This window comes from Capsicum annuum, chromosome 10, assembly GCF_002878395.1.
Source record: "Capsicum annuum cultivar UCD-10X-F1 chromosome 10, UCD10Xv1.1, whole genome shotgun sequence".
Classification (NCBI taxonomy): Eukaryota; Viridiplantae; Streptophyta; class Magnoliopsida; order Solanales; family Solanaceae; genus Capsicum; species Capsicum annuum.
The window spans coordinates 28,356,278-28,366,477 of record NC_061120.1 but is presented as its reverse complement, the minus strand read 5'-3'; the positions used below and the strand labels follow the sequence as shown (position 1 = coordinate 28,366,477).

Below are 10,200 nucleotides of genomic sequence, written 5' to 3'. Positions count from 1 at the left end.
TGTAGCAACAGTTTATAAAAATACAAAATACATATCGATCATAAGGACAGTAAAATCATATGTATTTGTATTTTTGTAGCAACAGTTTGCAAAAATACAAAATACAACTTGCTATACTATGTAATTATAAAATTGTTGCTATGAAACTCATAATTAAGGGGATAAGTATGCTATTTCTAAATTTTGTCCTAATATATATTGCTCGTCTTCTTCAATAAAAAAACCAACACTTCCATATACTCACAATTAAATATCTTTCAGAAGTGTTGCAATGCTGCATCAAAGGCTGGAACTGTAACGGAAACCTATTGTTTATTGAGTTGTATTTTTATTTCCTTGTTATAGTTGAGTTTTTGTATTTCGTACTTAAAACGCTTGCCTACGCTTGTTTATGATCTTCGTAGGTGTTGAGGTGCAAAACTTCTCTTTGTAAATCTTCTAGAGTTATGTGATTGTCTAAGCTAAAGTTAGCTTGAGGATTTCCAGTTAGAGTTAGGAAGTTAATCCTTGGAGTCTGTATTCAAGAAGTTACTTGAGTATAGTGGAGCTTTGAAATTTTGGAGGTGATTTCCAGTTAGAGTTAGGAGGTTAATCTTTGGAGACTGTATTCAAGAAGTTGTTTGAGTATAGTGGAGCTTTGAAATCCTAGAGGCATGTCGTGGTTTTTCTCCCTTGAGCAAGGAGTTTTCACATAAAATTCGTGTCTTTATTTTACTATATTCCTGCACTTCTTTCCTTATTTATCTCCTAGTTCTTGTTCTGTGAGTGAATTTGGGAACAGTTCCCTAGTCGAGGAGCAACCACCCCAACCTTTCAGTTTCTATATAGTAGATATTAGATTTCTTTAATTTTTTTTTTGTTTACTTTTAGATATTCTGAATCACTCTTGATAAAAATTCTGACTTCATCAATAAGCATGACCTATCCAAAATCTTCTTGTGACCCAACGAATAAACGTGATTTGGTTACATTGTGCAAATAAGGTAAAAATATATTATTTGGTTTTTACCTTATAATCACTGAATCTCCGTGATATAAGCAAAAAAATTTCTAAAGCAATCCTAAGGTGGTTCAAAAGTTGCTTTAGGTTACAAAGATCAAATTCCAACTCTGGTCTTTGTTTAATCCCTTTGTATAAATTCTTGGCTCTGCCACCGTCACTTTTACCCAAACCGTGAATATGTATTAGGAAATACACTAAATATTTGTGAATATTTGATCATAAACTCAATTATTATTGTATATCAACTTGAGATCATCGTAAAAAGTCATAAACCTCCAGTTTTGAATCCACAATGATGATAACCTACAACTGATTTTCTTGTCACACTGCTAGGAAAGGTTGCATGGCTGTTTTTTCTTCCAGAGCAACCAGTTTATGAAGCAAAGGCCAGAACTGAACTTCACATTTTATGAACAATAAAGGGCAGCCTGGCAGCCTAAAATTCCCGCTAAGAGGTCGAGGAAAGGGCCAGACCACAAGGTTTATTATATGCAACCTTACCGTACATTTCTACAAGAAGTTGTTCTCACGGTTGAACCCGTGACCTCATGGTCAAATGACAGTAACTTTACCAAACTTTGTGAAGAATCTCTCAACCTTTTTTAACTGGTGGATGTTGTTTCCAGATTTCCATAAGGAAAAGGTGTTGGAAAGTAGCAAATATACATAGCATAAAGTATCTGACTAATGGAGAAACATCAGGTAATTCATCGAGTACTGGTAGCTTTCGCGCCCTACTCTGATTCTTGTTCAGAATGATTTCATCACCAGTTTACCTGTACAAATTAGCCTGATCAAAGGAACCGTCTATTCTCTAATCTACTGTTCGATCGCCACAAGTCGACTAGTGCTCTGGAAATGATCATCAGCAAGCGTCATGTATGTGGGCACAATTTGAATCGTTCTGAATGATTTTTCAAATAAGAATAGTTTCATCTAAGGATAATTTGTTAATACTGTATATATTATATTATGCTAGTCTTGAAGATTCTTCACGTTGCGAAGAATCTCCAAGTGGCTTTAGAATTGTAAATATAAAGAAACTTGAAAGATACAACTCTACTATCACCATAAGGAACTTCTCTTTCCTTTATCCTATCATATACAAGGATGGTTAATGGAACCAACGGAGACCGACTCATCTGTCAATCTAAACCTGGTTTATGATAGTAAATTAGCTACAAAAGGATTTGATGACTAAGAAGAAACAAAAAGAAGAAAACTAAAATCACCCTTTTGCTAGTCTTTCCTTGGCACAAAAAGGGCGTCTGGCAAACCTCCAGAACTCTGCTTGTGTGAACTTGAAGACTGCAGTAGGATGGTAACCAGAGTAAACTAGTAAATTATGATTAGCCTATGCCAGGATGTGCTGGCATAGATATGTGTTACATAATATTGGACTGTGATGAGGCTTGAGTGCAGTGACATGAACAGCGGAGGTTCATATATCCGACCTTAACTTACTCAGAATTGAGGCATAGTTACCAATTTTGTTGTCGTTGTCTGGCATACCTCCAGATCAGAATCTAGTTCACATGCACATCATGAATGAGCATATGCACGCACAACATCGATTATTGGAGCTTGGCATATTGGACATTTTCCAGTACCGGAAATCAATTCATGTGCACACTTGAAACAGGTGCACATATGTCCACACCTGAAAACAATAGACAAAGTAATGAACATGATTAGTATTTTTAGTTTCTAGTATAATTGCTCTACCCTACTTATCATGGCTAAAATGCTATTGATATACAAGTACCTGTAAAGAAGCGAGTCAACTGGCTCCGAACAGCAAATACGACAATTTCCTTTGTTTGAGCCCTTGTTATCTGAATTTCCTATGCTATTTTGACCTGTATTTATGAAAAATCTGAGTCCCTTATTTACATAATCAAAGGAGATGGTATTCTACCCCCCACAAAGGTTTTTGCAAAGTCAAAACAAAAACATAAAATATCAATTCAAAATAATCAAATCTATTAGATTCTCATATACAGATATTTGTTGTTCCAGCTCACCTAACTGACTGATTGCAGCTGCAACGTCCTGCTTAATCGAACGTTGTAATTTTATTTGCATGTTCATACAACTCTTCATAGATCTCCGTATTTCAAAAATCTCTTGGTGGAGTTGCTCCATATGCCCTCTCATCTCATATATGAGTTCCATTTCCTGTTAACGCAATGTCATTAGGTCTAATCCCAACTTAACAACTATATCTGGTAAGTAACTCCAAAGATAGACAACTTACAGGCGAAGGATGTCCAGTGGAGGAAGAATATGGTTGAATGTGTTGGGAGTAAATATTAGACGATTGAGATTGTAGTGAAGAAGGAGATGTGAAGTGATAAGAGTCATCAGTGACTTCCTGGTCTGGATTTGTGTTCCATGACTGTGAAGTCTGTGAATATATGTTCTGATGAATTAATCCTTCAGGTTCATTGTACCGTTGTCTACTAGGACTATTTTCATCTTCGGAGTCATCGTCATAGCCCCACTCCTCTTCTTCTTCTCCTCCTACCTCATCCTCTTCTTTTCTTACATTTTGTTCCACTTCCTCCTCTTCTTCAGCCGCTTGTGCTGATATTTCTTCCTCAACATGGCTGCTCATTGCTTTTGGTAGTTGTTGTGAGCGAGACGCCATTATCCGATCTATTTCCTCTCTCAAAGCACTGTTAAGAAACATTGAAACAGTTTTTCTGCACGAATATCAAAATCAAAATCAAAGTGCATGTCATGGACCATGCTTCAGTTTCAAAAGTTGAAGGATTAATACCGTTGGAGTGAGCAAGTACATAGACATAAGCAAAGCTGGTCTGTTAAATTGTTGTATTTCTTTTCAGTTTTTTAGAAATCTGTATTGCTGATTCCAGTCTTGTATCAGACTGAGTAATTCACTACAACGTTCAGAGGGACAAAAACACATAAGCAAAGCTGGTCTGTTAAATTGTTGTATTTCTTTTCAGTTTTTTAGAAATCTATATCGCTGATTCCAGTCTTGTATCAGACTGAGTAATTCACTACAACGTTAACAGGGACAAAAACACATAAGCTTCGTGCTTGAGTAGTCCGGTTGTCAGTGTTTCTAAGTGAAAATTAAATGCTTTAATAAGGAAACTTTACTTTTTCGTTCCACTCATTGTCTTGATTTTTTAGCTAGAATGTCTTGCAATCACTTAGAGATGCATCAAGTCTGCATGTCTATCAGTCTATGTATAAATGAGCCTGTAATATCTTTCTTTACGCTAATGGGCCAGATGAAGTAAACTTTTTTAACGTGGATGGTTAGGAAGTAAATCTAAATCACAAAAGTGCAGAAAATGACAACAAATTTTTAGGATTAGTATCACCATAAAATTGAGTAAATTTCTAATACCTGTGAAGAAGTTGTTGTAAGTCATGATTGTCCGAGAAAGGATCAAGCATCTCTTGGTATCTTTCTTGCCTGAGACCTTCCCATTCTTTACGTGGACGAGAGATATTACTTATCCAGTCTTCATTGTCTTGCTGGTAGTTAGACTGCAGTTCATCCCATCCACTAGCTGAGAGAGAATATTCACTTACCGAGCCGCTGTAACTTTCAACTAGACACTTGTTGGTCGCTTCCTCTTCCCGGCCGCTTTGAGGATTAGTGCAAATACTAGACCACTCATTACAAGTCCATGGAAGCTGCTTAGATTCACCTCTATTCATAAAAGGTCTTGCTATCTCCACAAAATCCAACAGGTTGCTGTGGCTAGCTTCAGATCTTTTGTTTTCCCAACTAGCTTTTTCAGGAATATTGTCAAAGCTCTTTGCTTGAGAAGTACATCTCGGTAAGCTGGTGTTAACTTCTTGATGCTTAAGATCCATGTCATGTTCATTTAATCGACAAGAACCTTCTGATTTTTTGGTGCTACGTGCCATCTCCTTCTGATTTTCGGCCAAGTTAGTAACCGGTATGCTGGTTGCCACCTTTCTGGAGCTTAATTTCTTACATAATTCCTCATAATGATTCACTTCAGGCAATTGATTCGATATACAAAGAATTCTGACTTTTGGGATGTTATCTACCACCTCTTTATGGGGGTTTCTTGGTTTATGATGACTCTCTTCTTCAACTCTGCAAGAGTCTCGAGCATTTTCTCCAGATTTAGGGGTACTTCTTGAGTCTGCTAAACCAGGTTGCATAATGCTATCCCTGACAAGATCCTTAAGTCGATGATCCCTTTCTCTCTGCTGATGTGATGGAAACATGTTTCTAACATGTATGCTAGTTGCCACATTCCTGGGGCTTACTTGATCAGGTGCTTCCTCATGACGATTCTTTTCTTGTAGTGGATTGGATGTAACAATAGTTTCGACTTTTGGTTTGTTATCTGCTACCTCTTTATGGGGGCTTCTTGGTTTATGATGATTCCCTTTCTTAGATAAGCTGGTGTCTCGAATGTTATCTCCTGACGCTATAGAGGTATTTATTGAGTCGGCTACAACAAGCTGCATCCGTTCTCTCTCCTTGAGCAGCCCCTTAAGTGGATCCTCTTCTCTCTGCTGATATAATGAAAATCCAGTTCCTGCTTTAGCTGAGTTACTACGAGCGAGTTCTCTTTGGGGGCCTCTTACGCTTTTAAAGTCTTGATGACTGTTCTCTTTTTGTTGTTGATTTGGTGTGGAAGGGAGGCTTCCGCTCTCATGTTTGCTTTCTGCTAATTCTTTTGAGGTGTTTCTTGAGACACCAACACCATGCTGTCCGACTGTATTGAACTTTTTCCTGAAATGAATAGAATTATACATTAGAAAGATCAGAACTTTGTTTTGGAAAAAAAGCATAATTGAGTTCCTTTCACTGCACAATTCATGAGTAAATTATGCTTTGGATCTTCAGCTTAAAGGGTGCGGTTGGTATGAAAGAAAATGTTTTCCAAAGAAAATATGGTTTTCTTACTTATCTTCTTGTGGTTGGTTACTAAGAAGAAGATATTGTTCCAAGAGCATTTAGGTATAATCTAGGCAGATACTATGAAATCGGACCCGAGTCCCCACCCACCCTTTAACACAGACCCAAACCTCTGTCCCAAACCCTGCCTGAGAGTTGTCCTTACCCCAACATATATCCGAGACCCAACCTTACCGCAACATCAACCCAAGACCTGACCACGACCCCGAACCTAACCTCGATTCCGCTTCAGAACCTTGACCACACCCTGCTCTAATGAGAGACTCAGACAACCAATCCAGCCACAACCCGGGATCCAATGTTGACTCGAGACCTAACCCCGACAATAATCTAAACTGAGATTGAAGACCAAACCTTGACCACGAGATGAGGTTGGGCTCGGGTCAAGTCTGAGTCAGGTTACAGGTCGAGGTTGGATACCGAGTCTTGAGTCGGGGTTGAGTGTCGAGGTCGAAAGAGTTTTGAAAATATTTTCCTTATTTTAGGCAGGGAAGTCATTTTTCCTTAAATATAGGGAAAATAAGTCCATTCAGTAAACATTTTCCAAAACATTCAACCCAATCAAATATGAGAAAATTGGAAAACATTTCCTAATACCAAACACACCCAAAGTGTGGAAACTCTTGATTGTACAGAAAAAGGAATCAAGCGTAATAAAGAAGCGCACAGAGGTATTAAGACTTGAAAACAAGAAATACCGCGTGGACTATTTTACCTCATAAGCATCCCAAAACGAAACGACAACTAAAAGATGTTGCATTGGCAATCATAATGTGTTCTAATAGTAACAAGAATGCTACTTCGGTAGAAGAACTCTTCACTCAGGAGCACCTGAATCTTTTCTTTTTGTGTCCCAATTTTGCCTATGTTAAAGCACCCGCCCATTCCTCAGTGAAAGGAAATGTTATTCAGGGATCAAAAAAGAAAGTTGGTGCCTTGTTAGAAAGACTTGGTTCGAAGAGTAGTGACCTTTCACCAAGATATTGGTTTTAAGATCTTACGGGTGACTTGGTGCCTTAAAACACGGCACTGTAATTGATCGTGTGCACTTGAATTGTCCCATGATTGTGTTACGGCTTTGTATCTTATTTAGTTTAACATGCAGTCAAAAAATACAAAAAAACAGAAGCAAGTACTGCACCTGAGATGCATAATTGAAGAATGTGTCGATTTATTTGATTCGGATGCTGAGCAATGCACTGTTCGGCCACCTCTAACTTCCGCACCATGTCGTATGAGTCTAACTCGAAGCAAAGCCTAGTCAAGAAGTTGAATTATAAAGATTAATCAGCATCCAGAAATAGAACTCACCTTCTAACCTTGTTAGATATGTGAAAATCCATTCGAATTGATACATACATACGTCAAGAAAACTAAATGTCATTTGCTCCTCAAGACAATTAGAAGCTCAACATACTCTACATCTTCTTTTTCTGAGTTTTGACTTGTCGATTAATTCAAGATTTGGAGTATTTTTATGGTATTTCAGTGAACTTATTAGTTATTCTACAGTCCAATATAGCCGAACCAAACAAGCAAAAGGCGTAAAGAACAACAAACATAAAGTATAATACTGTTTATCCAAACATTGATTCAGTATCACAATATAGTACAATACAAAATATCACGTTGAGATAGATAAAAATGCACCTGAATGCGGCCTTTCTGTTGGAACTTGGAGACCGCCTTACGTTCAACAAGACCTTCAATTTCCCTCTGCCTATCACGTTCCATTTGCATGAGCAAATCGCTAAACGCCTGACGCCCCCTAATGAAACGAGGTGAACTCAGAACCGGTGAAAAGTTACACCTTTGCTGTTCCGAATGATGATCCATTGTTGTTGTCCTAACACGAGGCAATGATCCACCATTCACAGAAACAACATTACCGTTATCAAATTTCAACTTCTTTATAATATCAGCAACTCCCAACCTCTCACTCTCTTTAACATCACAATCTTTACTTACATCATCCGTTTTATTATCTGATTGTTTTATTACATCACAATCACCAAATGACTCAACTTTCACAACGGAACAAGATTCATCACATTCTTGAATTCCAACAAACAAAGAACTCTCGGATTTTGAGTCTGTTTCAAAACCTTTCCATTTTCTAACAAGAGAAGAAACACCACCACCACCATCAAGATTTGAAACTTGTATACTACTACTTTCTTGATTCTCTTTGTCCATTGAGAACACCATAATACTAGAAGCATTACTAGTATCGTTCTTAATAAATTCAGTTTTGTGTACACATAAATCACCATTGTTTTGTGAATTTTCACAAGAATCAGGTACAAATGTTTTCTTGGATTGATTTGAAATGCAAGAATGCAAGTGGGAATATTGAACCAAATTCTTGAAATTTTTCGAAAAAGTATTGGAATCTCTAGTAGTAACACAACATCTATTATTAACAACATAGCCAAATGGAGAAGAGGAGGCAATTTCTACTTGAGAAGAAGCCATTAATTTCTTTATAACTTCTTCTTTATTATTATTATTATACTAATCCTCTCTTCTTCCCCTACAAATCAAGAATCATAACAAAAAAAAAATATTTTTTTTAAACTATATCATTCTAAATTAGAAAAAAAAAAACTAGAAAAAGGGTGAAATCTTTGAACATGTCAAAGTGTTTTCTGAACAAGCAAAAAGATTTAAGACAAGAGGAGAGAAACAAGTTTCATAAAAATAGGAAAAATAACAGAATATATGAAAAAGGGAACAAGATTTTAGGAGGGTCGTTTGAAAAAAAAATGATCATTCAATAATTCCATAATAATAACAAACTATCATGCTTCTGTTTTTTGGTCTAATCTAATGAGTCATTCAAAGTTGAAATTTGAAAAAATAAAAGGCTATAATTTTGGATGAGTATTTAATTTAAGGTAAAAGAGAAGTTGTATTGGAGGGAATTTGAAACGTCAACCGATTAATTATAGCTCAGACGCACGTTACGCCTATATTTAAACACCTCCATTCCCTCATATTTATCATGGCAGCCCCTTTGAGCTCTCTATTCTATGTGACATCTTTATCTTGTTAGCAAGAAGAACCTCATCTTATTATAATTAGAATAGTTTAGCTTTAAAATTTTCCTTCATACAAATATTTTAAAATTATTTTAGATCATAAATTTTAAATTTTTTTTTTTTTTTTTTTTTAAATATCGTGTCTAAGTAAAAGAACGCCACATAAAATAAAACCGATGGAATACTTTTCTTAGTGACTACATTATGAGCAATCACTCTTATGTTCTTTTTTCATATTGTACGTGAAATTTGTTCGGAAGGAAAGAAGTTGATAAAGACAATTTTCCATATGGAAACAAAGATGTAGAGAGATTCTTTTTTTAAAAAAAAAAACAAATATTATTATTATACAATCAAAATTTTCTATAATATCTTATTTGTCTAGTTACTTTTTAACTGTTATAGCAAAATATTGTGATACAAAAACATGAATTGAATTCAAATAAAACTTATCATTATAACGAAAAATTCTTATACGATCTACAAGTATAAGAAAAGAGAAAGAATACAGAGCACGACAAGGCCACACAATTATGCAGCTTAACAGATCATGAAGTTGGCCATATTTCACTAGAGACAGAAAAATTACTATGATTTCTTTTCGTATATTTAAATCTTGATATTTAGAAGCATACTGCGGGGAAATAACATGTGATGAAATAGTCTAGATGTGTATTACTAGACATAATGACTTTAAAAGTCATTTTTTTCTATTAAATATTAGTGAACAAAATTACACGATAGATATACCTATAGGCTGTGTAGATAGGCTAAGGGTGCACATAGTTACTTTGAACAAGGGCGAATTTATAATATAGTATATGAATTTAATATTTTTTTGTTAAACATTACATATATATTAAGAAATTTGTCAAACATTAATAAATATTGTACTGTAAATTTAATTATTATTTTTATTATGTATTAACTTAAAATTGCTTGAGAAATCATAAACGTCAAATTTCGCTTTTATCGGACACCATCTAGAGAAAAACAAAATAGGTATGCCTAGGTGCGATTCTGCTTTTATGAATACACATGAAAATGCTGAGCAAATAAACAAAAAATGGAAGCTTCCCATATAAAAGTACCTTATGAGAAAGAACGTAAATAGAAGGTACTAAGAGGTATTTGATGTGGACTGTGGTGTTGTGAGATAAGATATTACTCCCTCCATATTATTATTTGTCGTGACTCGTGATTTTTTTTTTTTT

At 35.6% G+C, this 10,200-nt stretch overlaps 1 protein-coding gene across 1 annotated transcript; it reads right to left on the bottom strand.

Moving 5' to 3' along the window:
• Nucleotides 1-2,047: 2,047 nt before the first annotated feature.
• Nucleotides 2,048-9,004, bottom strand: LOC107845900. The gene is made up of 7 exons (XM_016690410.2): nucleotides 7,596-9,004; nucleotides 7,087-7,202; nucleotides 4,386-5,759; nucleotides 3,261-3,708; nucleotides 3,028-3,181; nucleotides 2,769-2,862; nucleotides 2,048-2,663 (listed from the first exon to the last, which is right to left on the bottom strand). Exons 1-7 carry the CDS (start codon nucleotides 8,418-8,420, stop codon nucleotides 2,546-2,548), a joined length of 3,129 nt encoding a protein of 1,042 aa, XP_016545896.2. The 5' UTR covers nucleotides 8,421-9,004; the 3' UTR covers nucleotides 2,048-2,545.
• Between the last annotated feature and the right edge of the window lie 1,196 nt (nucleotides 9,005-10,200).